Source organism: Gekko japonicus, unplaced genomic scaffold, assembly GCF_001447785.1.
Source record: "Gekko japonicus isolate JY-2015 unplaced genomic scaffold, Gekko_japonicus_V1.1 scaffold425, whole genome shotgun sequence".
In the NCBI taxonomy this organism is placed as follows: domain Eukaryota; kingdom Metazoa; phylum Chordata; class Lepidosauria; order Squamata; family Gekkonidae; genus Gekko; species Gekko japonicus.
Genome location: NW_015176464.1, coordinates 500,894 through 518,876, shown reverse-complemented (window position 1 = coordinate 518,876; position 17,983 = coordinate 500,894). Strand labels below are relative to the sequence as shown.

The window sequence follows — 17,983 nt, the reverse complement described above, 5'->3', positions numbered from 1 at the left end:
CATTCCACAATTAAGAAGGGTACATTTACGTATCAGTCTCCAATTCTGATATATCTATTTGCTGCACTGTGTGTTTCCCTGTAATTAAATCCAAACAAATGGTGACCTGTATGGTCCTTGCATCTGTTAAACATCTTCGGCCCCGGTCACACGCGAGGATTTGGGCCGGGAGAGGGACGGAACAGATGCGCGGCAAATGGGCGCGATCCCACAGCAACATCTGGGAAGCGTTGCCTGCCCGTCACGATCCGTCCCTCCCGCCCAAAACCCCGCACCAAAAAAGAACCATCTACCTGGGTGGTTCATCTGGAAAGGCCGCGGCAAGTGCGGCCGTGGGATCGCCGGCGCGTCCTTTTGCCGGTGCATCCCCGGCTCCTGGCCGAACTATGCACGTGTGAGCATGCGCAGTTTGCCAGCCTCCCCCTCCCACCGTCGCTTTCTACCGGCATCTGATCGTGCTGGGGAGCAACGGCGCCGCAGCTCAGGGGATCCGTGGGATCCCGCCGTGGCGTCTCTAGTTTGGTGCGGCTCAGATTAGCCGCACTTCAGCCGTCATTTTTCCTGCAGTGTGGCAGGGACCTTTATTATGTTTTATGCTAATTGCTGCTCACCCTCTACCTATATATATGGACTGGTAGCTTCCGTTTAAATGTATATGAAGAAGTTTGTTTGTGCACAAAAGCTTATACCTTTAATAAAACTTTGTTGGTTTTAAAGGTGCCTCTGGACTCAATTTTTGTTCTGTTGCTTCAGACCAACATGGCTACCCACCCAAAACTACCAGCATGGATGTAGTGGTTAAGAGTGACAGACTCTAATCAGGAGAACCGGGTTCAATTCTGCACTCCTCCAAGTCAAGTAGCACCTCAGAGGCCAACAAGATTTTCAGGGGACAAGTTTTGGAGAAATTTCCCTTGGTCAGATACTCTGAAGCCTTGGCTCTCGAAAGCTTGGTCTCTAAAGAGCTACTGGGCTCAAAACTCAGCTACCCTCTGAAGCCCCTAGATAGACCTTCCTGGCATGTCCTGAAATATCATCTCTTCCCCACTCCTTGTTAGTTTCAGATTTGAGCGTCCAGACTAATGTATGGAGCCTGGACTTCTCCACTTTGGCACACCCACACAAATTACAGCATAAACTTTCATTGACTGGAGCCCATGTCGTCAAATGCACACAGTGGCTGACAATACACACAAGGACACATCCATATACAAATTATCGCTGGCGCCCAGTATCATCTTCAATTCAATTTAAATCGGATTGCCAGTTCCGGGTTGGAAAATTCCTGGAGATTTTTTTGTTTCTGCCTGGGGGAGAGCCTGCGCGGGGGGGGGGGGGCGGGGGGGGGGGGGGGGTGCTATTTAGAGAGGGGAGGGACTTCAGCGGGGTACAATCCAATGGAGTCCACCTTTCAAAGCAGCCATTTTCTCCAGGGGAACAGATTTATATAGCCTAGAGATCAGCAGTAATTCCGGGAGATCTCCAGCCACCATCCGGAAGTTGGTAAACTTACCTTCAAAGCAAAGAACACTTATTCCAGTGTGGGGCGGCACAATTTAAGAGCGGCAGACTCTAATCGTGAGATCCGGGTTTGATTCCCCCCTCCTCTGCATGAAGCTTGCTGGGTGACCTTCGGCCAGTCACAGTTGTCTCCAAACTCTCTCAGGCCCACCTACCCCACAAGGTGTCTGTTGTGGGGAAGAGAGGGCGATTGTAAGCGGCTCCTGTTCCCTCTAAGCTGAGTTAGTGTGAGCTACCTCACAGTTTTTTAGCCTCCGGCTCAGGCCTTTTTGTCTTAGCTCAGGAAGGATGGCTCCAGAGCAAGCTAATTTATGCAGTAGCCAAATCGCTTACTCACAACTTTAGTGCCACCAGCTCACAAAGCAGAATTTTTGCTCACAAGGCTTAGAGGGAGCATTGACTCCTTCAGGTAGAGAAAAGCAGGGTATAAAAACCTGCTGTTCTTCTAAGCGACCGTGAATCGGAGCTATCGTCATCAAATGCAAACAGGAGACTGTAAAAGAAAACTGCAAATAGCACAGGGCCAATAAAAGGCCACGAAATGCCGGAAAAATTAATACAGGCCGGAAAACGCAATTATGTCAAATTCAGATGTAATCAAGAAACGGACAGGCGCCACTCACCACGGCACTGCTGGTTAGTTTGCGTGCGTTTCAATTCACCGACGACACGCCTACCCCAGCTATGCAAGCCGGCCTTGCCGGCGGCGAGAAACCAGGCTTTCCAGCCACCACCGCCGGCACGCCCCGCTCTGCCTCCGCCCCATCTGCCTCTTTGCTCCGCCCGCCTCCATCGCCTCCCTCCTTCGCAGCCTTGCTCGGCCTGGACTCTTGGACCGGATCCTGCCGAGCGAGGACTGGGTATTCCAGCAGCGGGCCACCATGGCGCAAGAAGACGTAGCCAGCGAGACGGCCGAGGCGAGTAGCCCCGGGCTGCTGATGGAGATCGTGAGCTCCCCGCTCAACCTCAGCCTGCTGGGCCTCTGCCTCTTCCTTCTCTACCAGATCGTCCGGGGCGACCGGCCTCGGGCCCAGCGCGACGGCGAGGAAGAGCCTCCTCCGCTGCCCAAGCTCAAGCGCCGCGACTTCACGCTGGCCGAACTGTGCCCCTACGACGGCATCCAGAACCCGCGCATCCTGATGGCCATCAACGGGAAAGTCTTCGACGTGAGCCGCGGCAGGAAGTTCTACGGGCCGGGTGAGAGGCTCCTGCATCGCCTGGGGTGGACGACTGCAAGGAGGGCCGGTGGGGGTGGGGGGGGGGGGTGACGCTGAGAGGCATGCAGCAGCGGCCCTTGGCTTTGCTTTCATTCTCCAGGTCCACGAGATCCCGGGGGTTATGAGGTTAAGGATCCTTTGCGCTAACGTCAAGACTTCCAAGAGTTTGGATCGTTATTTTTTATCCTGCGTCCATTGGTGCGTATGGCGTCGTGCAAGGGCGTGTGTGTTTGCCCCGTGGAGTTTACAGTCTAGAATTTGCTGCAAAGGAGAACAAAACCAGGGCTCGGTGGAGGGCGGGGGATAAACGGAGGAAGGAATATCTAGTAATCTGTGTCAACTCGTCCAGGATTCCCTGCATTATAAGTGAAGCAAGGAGTGGCCTGCCTAAAGACAGAGGGTGCTTGGGTGGCTGAGTTTTGAAGCGGGGTTTTGGCAGCTCCAAGCGCACAGGGCCTGTAACCCCAAATTAATTTCAGTGGGACTTGCTCCAGAGTAAGCATGCATGGGATCAGCTTTAGCCACAGGGCTCTGTAGAGAAATCATCACCACAACTCTGTGCACGTGGTAGTTTGCAGAACCCCCATTTCACCCACAAGAGTTCATTTGACATGGAAAGTTAAACTCATCCACCATTCTTCTGCTGTCCTGATTCTGGGTAGGACAGCGTCTTTAAAAGATGACTTCATTTCTCCCAGTGAATTCACTCTCCATGGAACCTAGTCACTTGGCTAATTAAGATTAGAATTACCATTTTCTGCCCGTAAACAATCCAAATGCAGTCTTCTTCAGTGTTATTCCAATCTAAATGCCTTCAACTTTCCCCAGCATTATGATTTTTTTCCAGTGAGTCTTGCCGTCTCATAATGCAACCAAAGTACAGTGGCCTCAGTTCAGTCGCTTTAACTTCTGGGGAGAGATCAGGCTTGATATGATCTAGAACCCACTTATTTGTCTTTTTGACGCGCCACTCCTCCAACATCACATTTCAAATGAATCCGCTTTCTTCCTTGGACATAGATCCAGATGGGTAGTCATGCTAGTGTGTCTGTAGCAGCAGAAAAGAGCAAGAGTCCAATAGCACCTTAAAGACTAAAAAAAATGTGGCAAAACAAATTAGGAGTTTATTCAAGGTATGAGCTTTCGTGTGCAGGCACATTTTTTTTCACATTTCCATCGTATTTGAAAAAGTGTGCATGCAGACAAAACCTCATACCTTGGACTCCTGGACTCCTAATTTGTTCTACTGCTTCAGACTAACATGGCTGATCACCTGAAAATATGTGGCAGGGTATGAACTTTCACGAGTCACTGCTGTATCTGAAGAAGAGAGCAGCAGCTTTCTTCCTGTCACCTTTCTTCATGCCCAACTTTCACACCCATACATAGTGATGGAGAATACTATAGTGTGAATTATCTTGATCTTGGTCGCCAGCAACACATCCTTACACTTCAAGACAGTTTTGCTTATAACAGCTGCTATTTCTTGCCAGAAGGCCTGGATGTGGACAGTCCCACCAGCAATGCCAATAGTTGCCAGGGTTCCCACAGTGTTTCCAGCATCAAGTGCTTAATTGAGCATTTATATGGTTCAGATGCACTGGGGTCCAATATCACCTGGAAAGTAGTTTTAAAAATTGTAGTCTTATAAGACTTTAGAGTTGTTTGCCAGGGATCTCCAGATGTTTTCCCAGTGTGTGTCTGTTAGGATAAATCCCAGATCCTTTTGCCACTTCTTTTGATAACTCAGTAATTTAGGAGTAGAAGTGAGGGATGCATATTTCAAATTGTTAATGTTCCTTCCACCAATTTTCACTCCACCTTCATCTAAATCTAATCCATCTTTCCTTATGATACGTTCTTCATATAGATTGGACAGATAGGGAGACAAGATACATCCTTGTCTGAATTGTTTCTCCAAAGTCTGTCCTTATAGTCACCTCTGGTCCAGAGTATAGGTTGTGCATCAGAATCAGATGTTGTGGCACACCCATTTCTTTTAAAACCAACCATAGCTTTTCATGACCCACACAATCAAAAACAAGCTGATTTTCTTCTGAAGTCTCTCGTATGCTGTGCAGTTGTTTCTTCAGTCTAATTGCAATACTATGTGGCATTATTCCAGTCTAGATGCAGTCCTGTGCAGTGTTACTCCAGTCTAAACAAATTTGAATGCAATCCTTTGCAGTTCTTACTCCAAACTAAATGCAATCCTGCACAGTAATTACTCTCCGATAAACAATCTAAACGCAACTCTGTGCAGTGCTGCTCCAATCTAACCCCACTGAAACCAAGTAGGTTGGGTGTTTAGCTGGCAGGTTCCTAGGATGCAGCATGGTTTGCCCTGCCCTTTCTACTCCCCATTCCTCACGGCTTTGTACAGAGTGGACAGGCATTGCAGAAATGTATTGCAAAATCTTCTATAAGGTGTAAAGCATGGTTAGCTGATTGCAGAAAAGTGTTGACTGGCTGGTGCTGAAAGGGCCGTAGCGCAGAAGCACCCTTTAATAGAATAGAATCCAGACAGCTGATGCTTTCCTTCACTTTTCATCCGTCCTGGTGGTGTCTATCAAAGTGTAATGGGAGTTTAATTATGCTAAGGGGTAACTAGTAAGCAAATGAGGAAGGTCCCTGCTCTGAGAAGGTTGCAATCTGAATTTGAGTACTTACTGAACCAATCAGCCATTTGGATTTGGAAATTTGCTCTGGGACCTGTCTTTTCTTTCCAAGGGAGGTGGGGCTAAGGCTAGGTGTGAGTCGCAAGTAGAGGGCTTACCAATTTTGTTTGTTCGTTTTTTCCCCTTTAGCACTGTGACATTGGAAAACCTAAAGGATCCATAGCAAAAGTATGATGGCACCCATTTTTATGGGGAATGTAAAATCACACAATTGAGATCATATTCGATTCTATATAGCCTGTTTAGTGTGAGGTGTTTGAAAGGCGTTATTCACGCTCACAATATATGCCAATATTACCATTCCCATATTACAGATGAGACAGGGAAGAGATAGTTTGTGGATTCTATCCAGCTTGTGGATGAGATTTAAATTTGCTGGCTCACAGGTGACTTTTTTTTTTCAAGTTTAGCCTTTAGTTATTAAGATCATAGCTATGGGGTGAAATGGCCTACCTTGGTCTATCCAGTAAAGAAAGCTGCGTCCACTGCATAACAACTGATTCACACAACCATGTTTTCCTGGGATACTCATGGTTTTCTGAATTGTCATAGTGGGCTCTAAAGGCAGTAGGGGGGATCTCTTTCCTGCTTGTAGGGCGTGTGCATTTGCCCTGTGAAAGGGTGGAAGAAAGGATGAGACAGACAATGCTCTAAGCGTGCTGAGGAGAATTAAAAGATGGAACAAATCTTATGATCAGAGTAGGGGAAAGGTGAGATGGAGCTGGCACAGCGAACACTGGGAGACATGTAGACTGGAACGGAGGGAAAGAAGGAGACCCAACCCCCTTCCACCTTGCTTCCCTGTCCAACCAGCTTATCTTGTTTGTAAAGGGGATTAAACCCCAGGCACTGAGAGCGGGAGGGGGTGGCCCAGCCTCTCCTCCTAGCTAGATTGCAAAGGATTGCTTTTTGTATGCAATCTGTGTAGGAGTAGAGAGGTTATATGGTTACACAAGACCCAAATTCTCTGGAGGTTTTCTAAATAATATTTTGGCAAGGTCAAAGATCAGAACAGAGAGATTTGTGTGGAGTAACAGATACACACAGTTGCTTAAGCAAACAGTTTCTCTTGCATAGCTCTCTCATTATGGGTGACTCTCTAGATTTCAGTCCCAATCTTCCTGCAGGAGCTTGGAGCCCAGTAGCACATTATGTGCAAGTTACAGAGGAAATTATGTACAGCTTTACAGAGAGGTGGGGTGGGGAAAGGAAAGAAGGGTGCCCAATTTTCCCCCCTGCCACTGTTCTGTTCCACACACAGGGTACCAGGAGTGTGTGTCGCCAGGAAACATCTGGAACCCGGTTTGTATGGAAGCAGCAGTTTGAGAGTAGAGCACAAAAACAGCAGGAATGGGGAACGCCTCAAGTTCCTGAGATCTTCTGTCTATTAAACCTACCTGTGCGTTATGCTTGTTCTGAGAAAGAGGAATACTATTTATCATCCACTTTGCATTGCTGCCTTTTCCAGGGTTGTCTTACATATCACTTGATAATTCGTTGCAGTGTCCTGATACAGCCCCTCCCCCATTCTTTTCTACATGTCTTCTATTACAGTATTTGAAAATATCTTTGGTAATTCAGATTTATACTCAGGACCCAGTAAATCTTGCAAGAACATCACACAGATGCCGTCTGCAGTTTGTTATCTTTAAATGTAAAAAAGTTTCCAGTCTTCATGATTAAAGAAAAGTGTGTTGGGAGAAGATGTCAAAATGGGGATTGGGCAGGACTTCTGTTTGTTGGCAAAGAAGGTTTCATTGCTACAGGAATTTCATAGTAGGAGGCAGAGTGAGAAGCTAAATAATGTTAATGATTTACTTTACTCTTTTACTGTCTAAAGTCCTTAGAGGAGTCCAGTGATAGGGAGAGACAAACAAATCTGCTGTTTCAGGATTTTCCCTGAAATCTCTGGGTTGGGAGATTTGGGAGGTGGAGCCTGGAGAGGGTGGGATTTGGGGAGGGATCTCAGCAGAGTAGGCCATAGAGTCCACCTTCCAAAGCAGCCATTTTTCTCCAAGGGAACAGATCTTGATAATCTGGAGATCAGTTGTAATAGCAGATATCCAGGTGCCACCTGGAGGTTGGTGACCCTAGGTGACCATAACAAAAATGCCCTTCTAAAGGCTGTTACACATGTAATGATAACCATGGTTTAGGAATAATTCACTTCTTCCCTTTGCTACTTGTATCCAAAGTTCCTTTGTTCTTGTTGGGCTTGGTGCCAGAGTACATTTGAACCTCACTAAACCATGGTAAAGGGTGCTCCTGAACTCCTCTTGTGTTTGAGTTTAGGAGCACTCTTAATCACAGCAAACATCCCATTTATCAGCAAATCCTGTGTGTTGGGGGTTCATGTGTAGACCAGGGCGACAGAGGACTCAGTGGTGTCTGATCCTATGGCCTGCTCCCCATTCCTAAACCAGGACTTTCATAATAACTGCACTAGAAATGACTGTTTCTTCATTTTATATATTCATAAACTATAGTTGGGAATGTGTGGGGCTACTCAAAGAACTTTAACTGTCATCATGCGTGGGATCCTCTTTTCTTAATCCTTCCCCCCCCCACACACACACACATTGTCTCTTAAGCACTATAAACAATGGGGTCTCTTACTTGTAGTGCTCCGGTTCTCATAGACTGGGTTTGGCAGTGTGGGAGCTCCCAGAATGCCATTCTTTCCCATGTGCTGGGGTAACATGAGATGCCTAGGATCATATGGGAAGAGCTTAAGTTGTGGCTTTTCTCACATGACCTCAGGCTTCTTGTGTTTTGTTTTGTTTTCCCTCTGCTGCTTCCACACAGACTGGATCCCAACATGACCTTCAGCTGAGTAAATAATATAGTGTGTGTAGTTGGTGGGCTTTCTGCATATCACCAGTTCCAGTGGCTGTCCCCTACCACTTAATGTTTTTAGCAACTACTGTAAAATTTTAGAACGGGCCAGGTATTTCTATCAAGAAGAAAAACAGGTTTTTATTCCCTGCTTTACCGTAAGGAATCTCGAAGCGGCTTACAATCACATTCCCTTCCTCTCCCACAACAGGCACCTTGTGGGGTAGGTGGGGCTGACAGAGTTCTGAGAGAACTATTACTGGTCCAAGGTCACCCAGCCAGCCTCATGTGGCTGAGTGGGGAATCAAACCCAGTTCTTTATATTGGAGTCTGCTGCTCTTAAACAGAATACCACACTGACTGTCAGTGTAGTTCCTGGCCCATGTCTGGGGGACGGGGACGTCAGTCCTGTTTTCTCTCCTGCCCCCTTTTCCACCTCCTAATACAATGCCTTCTTCCACCTGTTTTCCTCACAGAAGTCATCTTGTGCTAAAATGCCAAGGTTAGAAACCAAGTACAGCAATATTTGGCAGAAATGTGTATGCAGGGTACGGGACGTACAACACTTGAAAAAAAAAAAACCTGTATAAAGAGTTACTCAAGGGACTGTTTTCAAAGCCAAATCAATGGTCTTCTTCCCCAAGCAGGGAATTAAGCACATCATGTGTTCTTGATCTTATCAAGTCCTCAAAGTTAGGAAGATGCTGTTCTAATAGCTAATATTCTTCTCTTAAGATGGCCCTTATGGCATTTTTGCTGGAAGGGACGCATCCAGAGGTCTTGCTACGTTCTGCCTGGATAAAGAAGCACTGAAGGATGGATATGATGACCTTTCTGATCTGGATGCCACGCAAAGAGAGACCTTGAACGACTGGGAACAGCAGTTCACGTGTAAGCATTCCTAATCTTGTGCTGCCTGTGATTTTTTTTCAAATCTACAAAATCACATCCATATAATTATTACACGCTGGGACTTGAACCTGACTCATTCATGTATATTATACACATGCTTGTATTCCAAGCTGTAGTTTGCTTTCAGCAAAGGTAATAAAATGGGATGTTACAAATTTCATGATAACTCTGCTTCAGTTCAAAAGTTCCAAGTTTCTGTTGTGGGTTTTCAACACGTGGGTTGAAATTGCAGTTGTACTTTCCCCCCAACCCTATTAACAGAATTTGCTAGAAATGGATCCATCATGCCTGTTTTTGCATCGGTGGTATTCAGAGACTGATACATAATATAAAAATGGCATTAAAACAAAAAAAATGGGGAATTTGGCAAAGAAAATGGGTAAGATGAAACGTTCTCTCACCGATGCACAATACGAATAGGTACCATTTATTTGGGAGGTCTCTTCTGTGAGTCGCACTAAGATCTTACACAATTATTTGCATAAGAAATGCTACTTGCCTTTTTCTTTGGAGATACACTAACTCCAGATTTTCTTGCAAATTCTGATTTGCATTGATGTTAGTGAAACAATTTTTTTTTTAAACAGGTATTTAGAAAAATAATATCTTTATTTTCCTTTTTTGTCATGTTCAGTTAAATACCACTATGTGGGCAAGCTGTTGAAGGATGGTGAAGAGCCCACGGTCTATTCAGATGAAGAAGAAACAAAAGATCCTGAACAACGCAAGAAAGATTAGTGAACACCTGAAAGAAAAATATGGAGTTTTTGGATTTTTAAAGGACCCTTGGTCACATTCCGGTTCTATTTTACTATTTGAACATCAGCTCTTTTTTAGAAATGGAGAGCACCTCTGTTGATTTGGCTGTAACTAAACACAGTTTAATCTACATTCCCAAGAAACTTTGCCAGACAACGCTGAGCTGCTTAAATCCAAGCTGTGTGGTCCAAATTGGAATTTCAACCAAAAATACCCAAAATTTTGGTAAGAACGTACATTCGCCCAAGCCCCTGCGCTCTGCAATTCCCAGTCATTTGCTGGTAACTTGACAAAAGGGCTCCTACATATGTCCTATTAAGGAGTCACTGCAAAGCTGGATGGCATCCAGACAACAAGCAGATGCTAGGTTTCCCCCCTCACCTCACATGACTTCATAGAGGTGACAGCTTTCCTGAAATATCCTGGATCACAATGAACATTTCTTTACAAGGGAATGTTTGACCAACTGCTGTTCCATCCTCTCCCTACATAAATAATGCTGAAATGAATGCTGTCGGCGACCTTTTCCTTTTGAAATCTGTATGATTAAAGCAGAGTACACATCACTGTAACTATTTTGGAAAAGGGATGGCATGGTTTATTCATAACGTACCAAATGAATATGGGGTTTTAATTTTTAAACTTGCCATTTTTTAATATGGCGATTTACATCCAGGTATAGAATTAGTATAGTCAGCCGTACTGGTTTTAAACTTGTCTGCTTAATGAAGTTAAAATGCCTTCTGACATAGAGAGGCGTGTAAACTGAGCAAAGACTGATAAGCTTCATTTACTTTGAACATACTTGTCACAGATTTATAAGATCTTATAATCAGTGGCTACTAAAGCAGTGAATACATGCAGCCAAATACAGTGTACATACCTATTTGGAAATGTAAAATGTCCACCAAGGTCAAAGGGCATAGGCAGCCATCCAGCTAAAGTCAACCTTCTTAAATGGTCTTTCCCGCTTAAAAGTAATATACACCTGTTGTACCTTCCAAAGGTGGTACACTAAAGCAGAATGCTAAGAGGGGTCTCTTTCTGCTGTTGCTGTTAGTGCTTGGAAGCATCTTGAAACACAAAGCTGAGAAAAGACTTAACAGAAGCAAATGAGTTGAGCCTTGGGGAAACAGACTAGTGGTGCCACAAGACCCCTTCTCTTTCCTATCAGGCAAGCATAGTTACCACCTGGGGATTCAACATGGCGTGTGTGGGATCCAGTTAATGGTTAAGCCCCTGCACCAGAATTTTCTGATTGGCACAGGCTCAGTGTGCACTGGACTTGTAACACGGATGTTAACAAATTCTGCAGCTGGGGGTGGGGTCAGAAAGGAGACATAAACTCTTTCTAGCTGAGAACTAGTTGGGCAACAGAACAAATTGCTACGGTAAGTTGTAGGACCTGCTTGGCTGGTGACTAAATCATCTGGGTAACCACTGATTTTATATACGGTTTAGATCTAGGATAGTGGTGTCCAGACAGCATTGATTTCAATTCTTTAAAGCTCATTCTTCAATTAAGAGAATAATTCAGACAAGCTTTTCTTGTTCTCCATAATTGGATCTTAGCCTGCATAGTGAAACCGCAGAGCATGCTGTGAGAGTTCAGTGCAACAGGTCAGATGGGTATTACCTGTGCACTGTGTACCCTAGAACTCCACTGCAATGTTCAGAGGTTGCTCACATGGCAAATGAGTATAGTCTCTCCCCCATGCTCAAGATAGCAAGTGAGTCTAGGGAATCCTCACAGTGGCGGCAGCTGTATTAAGTGACTTCAGTTACTATGGTAGAGCAATAAGCTTCGTTGTTTTAATGGGTCCTTTTCCTTTCTCTCCCCAGTTTCTTCACATAAAGCAATAATACTGTTCTTGAAATAACAATTTCCATTGCTCAGAAATGACTTTTCTAATGATAACTGCTGACTGGCCCATTCTTAACAGGAGAAACACTTTACAGAATATATATTTTTTTGCCTGTGGGTAACACACTGCGCCTTAGAAGACCAGATTTTGTTGGCTGAAGTGTTATGACCTACCTCTGGAAATTGTAGGCTAATGAAGTCTTTAGTATTGCTGCATTCTTTCTTTAAAAGTCACTTGTAATCCTTGCAAAGTTTTGGATGGCTTTATTTCAAAGCAAGGACAACAGGGTTGTACTTGATTAAAATAAATAAAACAACCTTCCTAGACTATGGGGCCTCTTTGCTTGAGCTAAAAGCAAAATGTGGTATTCTTGCCTTCCTCTGAAGATGTGCAAGTGATGTGTTAATGACAGCGTCTCACTTTTGATCCTTCCACTGACAGCAAAATAAATATTACGAAGCCTCTGCTTATTTCACCCTTCATACATGAAAGGGATGAATCTAACAAGGTTGGAAGTGTGACTTCACAGGTAGGTAGCCTAATGTAAGCAATATAAATAAGACTGAGGGTACAGAAAGATCACTAAAATAATCTATGTATCTGTCTGCTACTGAAGGGACAATACTTGAGAAAAGGAGGCACTCCTGTTACGTTTACCAGTGCTCTGTTGTCCTAACTCAAGAGTCATACCCCTTTGCAGCTAAGGGATTGGTGAAATTAAGAAAAGAGGCTACTAGTTGGTCCTAGCATTAGGCAAATGGAAATGGACTACTCTAGGGGCCTGCAGCCACACTGAACACTAGCCCAATATACTCTTCACTAGCTCAGGCATCTTACTGGACCAGGGGAAGACTTTCTGACTGGTCTGAAGTCTGTGGCACCCAGGGATGGAACCAGAAAGGAAAGACTAATTGAAGTATCCACAGGAACATTTCTATTGCACCTGCTTTCTCCCCAAGACAACTTCCCCATTAGTTTTGTGCTGAATCCTCGGCATTTCACTCTGAATACCTCTGGAGTAGCAAACAAATTCTATTATGCCCTGTTTATACTTTTTAGTCTTTTTCCATTATCAAAAAGCTGCCATAGCTATGGAAATTTGGACAATTACCCCCCAAGCCGTTTAGATGCTACAGTAGCTTCAAGACCATCAAGTCTGCTTATGAGTACTTTAGGGACTTGCCCAGTATGCAGAAAATATTTTGTGGATGTATTTTATGAAGAGGATAAAAAACACTACAAAAGATGCAATAAAAACTAAGCCTTTTCATTGCCCTTCAAAAGCCATGGAATATTTAACCAGTTGGAAAGAGGGACAGGAGGTGAAAATGACCTGAGTCCCAGTTAGAAACTGGAATGCACACACATCCCCTAACTGGGTCCAAGATGCTGTAATCTTACATTGATTCATACCCCTCTGTAGCTAAAGGGATAAGGTAGAGTATAAACTCAGGGAAATCTAGTCTTTAATTCATCATTCCTCCACAAAGATTATTTCATCTGTAAAGGTGGCAGACCCCAGCCACATTTTAGAAAGGTGCAGGGAGAAGAGGGTTGAAAAGCACAAAATAAATAAAGCAACTTCTGGCTCTGGCTCTTTTCTCTGTACATAGTACTGCTCAAATTCGAGGTTCAGTGACCTTGTTTTTGAAGCTAGGACAAAAGGTTTGTACTTGATTTCAGGGTTTTTTTTTTAAAAAAAATCTTTGTTTAGTCCTTTATTAGTGCAACGTAGAAACTACTATATTACATTTTATTCTGCTCTTTCTCCAAGGAGATTAGAGCAGTCCAACTCTTCACAACAGCCCTGTGAGGTAAGCAAGACTGACTGGCCCACATTGACCTACTGAGCTTTGTAGCAAGTAGTGATTAGATCAAAGTTGCCCTAGTTCTAGTCTAGAACACTTACCACACTGACACCCTATATTGCTAGTCAAGATCAGAGCAAAAAACTACTCAATTCTGAGCTCTGGAGCTCGATCTCATGCTGTTGAGAGGGATTTCTCACGTGTTTATCTCCAGTCCCATTCTTCCATAGTTCCCCAACTTGCACAGCTCTATAGTAATGTTGTTCTTCATTGTTTTCCTAATGGAAATAGTCCTGTGCTTGGTACGGAAACTGCTTGGTTGTGCCTCAAACTCCTGTGGCCAATAAGCTTCTGTGTTCCCCTAACAATCCAGTGCAACTTCACTTCGTTGCAAACCATTCAGAAGATAAATGAAACCTTCAGGAACGTAGCTCCACCCCTACATCAGTTATCTGTAACCATCTATTACCTAACCAGTCACTACAGGAATGTGGATTTTAGCACATTTATGTAAGCAGTTGCAAACTAAAGGGCTGAACAATCCCCACACAGCAGCTAGTGAGTAAACAAGGGATTCTTGCATTTTAGTAAAAGACCTTTGAAAAACTATCCTGTCAAGCTACACAGCAAGTTATTTCAGAAAGCTATGCAAGCTCTGTCTGTGCACAGTTTAGAGCTTAGTTTGAAGGTGTAGCCACTCCAAGGAATTAGTTTCAAAGCCAGAGCTTGTTTTCAGAACATGCAAGAGATCAGAGAGTATTTCTGAATATATACAGAATGAACTTTTCACCATGACACAGCAAACCCTACACATCTGGGAATGGCTTTGTAATCAAAGACATGTGGCCTCAAGGGACAACTAGGCTCAGACATCTTTTTGTTGAGAGTCAACCATCTGGCAGACTGCTTGAGGCAGCGTTCTCTCTCCCCACCCCTTATGCCAGACCCCAGCCTGTATTTAAACCGAACCAGGCATTTCAGGCCAAGGACCAAGCATAAAATTAACACCAGCATCTGCTTCAGTCAGACATTCCCATCTGACCTTCAGCTGCTAGTCTCAGCTAGGGAGGTAGACCATCATGGTAAAGTCTTAGTTCCTGGGTGGACACAAGATGGCAGAACGCAGGAGTCTAAGCCATATGAAGCCTAGGTAAGAATTCAGCAGAATCCAAAACTGTGTAATGTGATTGGGTATCACACTTGATGATGAATTTACGTCATCCCATCTTGCAGATGTTCCCCAATCTTAACTTAGTTCTCAATGGCAAGAAAATTAAGACAAGCTTAATTCCAAAAGTATTAACCAGGAGGGTATTACTTGTCAGTTTAATACATCATAAATTAACATTTAAACAATTTTACATAAAATAAATACATTTTATTTTTTTTCATAATTAAGTCACATTTTTTTCTGAGCAGTACAAGTTGAATCAGAAACATGTCTACAAACTTGGCTTTTCAAAATTGAGAAAGCTTACTAGAAACATCCATAGTTGTTTTCACAAATCTATTCATGTGAATTTGACCAATTTGTTTTATTTTAAACTTACGCTGCCAGTCCTTATGCATAAGTTGTTCAAAAACAGAAAGCCTGGGGAAAAGATCAAGACATTTAATGAGAGAAATTCATATTCCTAAATCACTGGGGTTTTCCCCAAATAAATTGTCAGCTCTTATCTATTTACTTTACCCCTGCCTTGGACCTTGGGAAAGAAGAGGCTCATTTGTGTGCTCTCTACACCGCTCCTCAGAGGAGAAGCGAGGAAATTAAGTAGGGAAATTTCATGTCTGTAAATATGAGATCTTCCTGTTTCATTATTCCATTAGTGAAGGGGGTGAGGGAGAAATGAATGGGCCCTAGTCCCACTCCCTTTTCCTTCTCATGTACCATCAAGGGCCAGTGAATCAATGGGTTCTTTTTTTAATTAATCGGATACTGACAGGCACGACAAATTTATCATAAGCATCTCTTTAAGAGGCAACAAATAGCTTTTGTATGCTTGCAACATTAATAATATCTGAGTGAGGTGTAGAAAATTCATTCCATTCCATTGTCAGGTTTTTATTTAAAGAGGAAAAACTCAGTTCCAAACAAAGTGTGTTGCATTTCCATAGATTTAGTATGGTTCTGGTTTTTTCCAAGGCTTGGGGTTTACTTGAAGTGCATTCCCCTCCCACTTGGGTCCCTTCACACTAGGAGAAAAAAAACCATCATTCCCATATTTACCTTGTGATGCAGAACATGGGTTGCAGCATTACACTGATGCCATGAACTGCTATAAACAAACCCCATTAGGTCTGAATCCATATTCCAGAGGGTCAAAGTTCGCATGCTTTTCATAGAGTAGGGCTATAGCATTTTCCCAGCACTGCATTTCTTGTTTACTGCTATGAAATGAATGCAAGGCTCTCCACGGTTCCTTTAAGTATGAACATTTTGAGGAGATACATATATGCACACATGCACAAACTGGTTTAAAAAAAATACAAGAAGGCCCACAGGAAAGGGATTTTTGTTCCTGTGAACACTGAACGTTGGTGACATATATTGCTGGAGCTGTGGAATGGGTTTTCCTATAAAACACATCTAAGCAAACTTTTAAAAATTCCAGAACAAATAGCAACCAAGTGCAAAAAAAGGAGTGTTATTTTCAGATCAAAACACTTTGCTTGCTACATTGGGAAAAAGCATTCACAGGAGTGGGCTTGGAGACGCTTGGAAATGTTCGCCACTAACCAACTTTTAACATTAAACACAGAGACTGCCTGCATACCGTAGTTCATTACTACTTTATTAGAGCAGAAGTTAACAAACATGGATGGTATGCTAGGGAATGTGTATTGTGAAAGTTACTGTGACATGTAATAAATAAAGCATGTTAAAATGAAAGCAGACACCATACAGTTTTTAAAATTTAACTAAAATATGTTGACGTTCCCCTCTCCATATGGAATAGTATTCCACAGCACTGTTGGCCATTTGGTAAGATAATGAATAGCATTGCTTGTGGGTTTCAGTACTACCTACTGCTGAGTAGTCCTACTGTAGTCAGGTTATTTGCAAATTATAGCCATGGATTGTATCAGCATCATCATACCTCTTTCCAGGTTTTCATACAAATGTTAAACAATAACTGAATAAGAAATTCTGTAGCTCAGACAATCTAGTTATAATTCAGAAGGTCACTTACTTGAAGGTTAAAATACCAACCAGCACTAAAGAAGATTTCAACCCCCCTCCTGGTGTTCAAAGGTTTGTTCAGACCATTCCCCATTCAGCATTCCAGAACTATTAAACCCAACAGAAGCAGAGCAAAATGTCACTAGCCTGTCAAGATCTGGAGTTCCTCCAATTTTTTCAAGCTAATTGGAGGAGGAGTAATCCATTCTATGACATTTGTGAACCAATTAAGCATGGAAATCTTTTGGCAAACTGGCATGGCTCTCACTGGTTTTCAACAAACAGAACATATACCAACTGTGATTGCAGACAAGCTCTATTAAGTTGCAGCAAAAAAAACCCATCTGGACAATGACTTAGCTCTACACCAAGGGGCAACAGACTTAGGTGGAGTAACAGGGGAGCACAGCCTTGGAACCATGGTAACTATTTGGGCCTAGTCATACACTGTATTCATAAAACCCCAGTGGAGGCTGGCAATAACAGAGCTGCACCAACAAACAACATCTTGCGAAAGTCATATACTACCCAACCCAACGTGTGTCTCAAATGGCAAAGTGTGCAGTTAGTTATAAATATGTTCCTTTTCTGTCTTGGCCACTATGTGTTTTTTTCTCTTGCACCATCAGCCCCTTCCTCTTGCTAAGGCAGAACTTCCTTGAATCTTTTAAGTTAAAGTTTACTCAACTGGCATACAATTAGCTTATGCAAAACTCCTCTAACTGTACAGTGAAAACAGAGCAGAACCCACAGATTCCACGTTTTTTCATAAACTCAGCGGGGACTGTTCATTTTGCTCAGTCCAAACCTCTAGAAAATTCTTCAAAATGGCTTACATCATGCACTTCAGTAACATGTTTTTGGTCCTTCGTTGTAGCCATCAAAATCACGGAGACTGATTTTGCCACCTATTTTACCAAGCAGGTTGTTAAAGCTATCCTAGCTTTCCCAGCATGCAAACAAAGGGGCCCAAGCAAACACCTCTATCACTGTATGTCTAGCTTTACAGTTAAGTTTTCAAAAAGTTGTATAAAAAGGACCCATCTTGATCTTCCACGTTCAACAGTTTCAAGATCCCCACTGTCCTCCAAAACTGGTGAAATTAGCATCTTCTTCCAAGTTCTGCTCCACGGAAAGAGTCAGGGTATTGATTTGTCTGAACTATTTCAACAGGAAACAAAGGCCATTCATCAGAATCTGTTTCAGC

General features: G+C 43.4%; 2 protein-coding genes across 2 annotated transcripts in view; one reads left to right on the top strand and one right to left on the bottom strand.

Annotated features, from left to right (window-relative positions):
- Positions 1-2,307: 2,307 nt before the first annotated feature.
- On the top strand, positions 2,308-12,103 carry PGRMC1 (progesterone receptor membrane component 1). The gene is made up of 3 exons (XM_015427077.1): positions 2,308-2,718; positions 8,987-9,142; positions 9,798-12,103. The coding sequence occupies exons 1-3, from the start codon at positions 2,403-2,405 to the stop codon at positions 9,899-9,901; spliced, it is 576 nt and encodes a 191-aa protein (XP_015282563.1). The 5' UTR covers positions 2,308-2,402; the 3' UTR covers positions 9,902-12,103.
- Positions 12,104-15,046: 2,943 nt separating this feature from the next.
- LOC107123741 (A-kinase anchor protein 17B-like) overlaps positions 15,047-17,983 on the bottom strand; it is a 15,096-nt gene continuing 12,159 nt past the window's right edge. The window contains exon 8 of the mRNA XM_015427079.1: positions 15,047-17,973. Within this exon, the coding sequence (XP_015282565.1) occupies positions 17,879-17,973 (95 nt within the window). The 3' untranslated portion in view covers positions 15,047-17,878. The remainder of the gene's footprint in view (positions 17,974-17,983) is intronic.

Excerpts from the sequence above, each read along its gene's own strand:
- PGRMC1 (XM_015427077.1), top strand. The coding sequence starts at position 2,403 with ATGGCGCAAGAAGACGTAGCCAGCGAGACGGCCGAGGCGAGTAGCCCC. Across the intron at positions 2,719-8,986 it reads CAGGAAGTTCTACGGGCCGG|ATGGCCCTTATGGCATTTTT; the intron begins GTGAGAGGCTCC and ends TCTTCTCTTAAG. Across the intron at positions 9,143-9,797 it reads CTGGGAACAGCAGTTCACGT|TTAAATACCACTATGTGGGC; the intron begins GTAAGCATTCCT and ends TGTCATGTTCAG.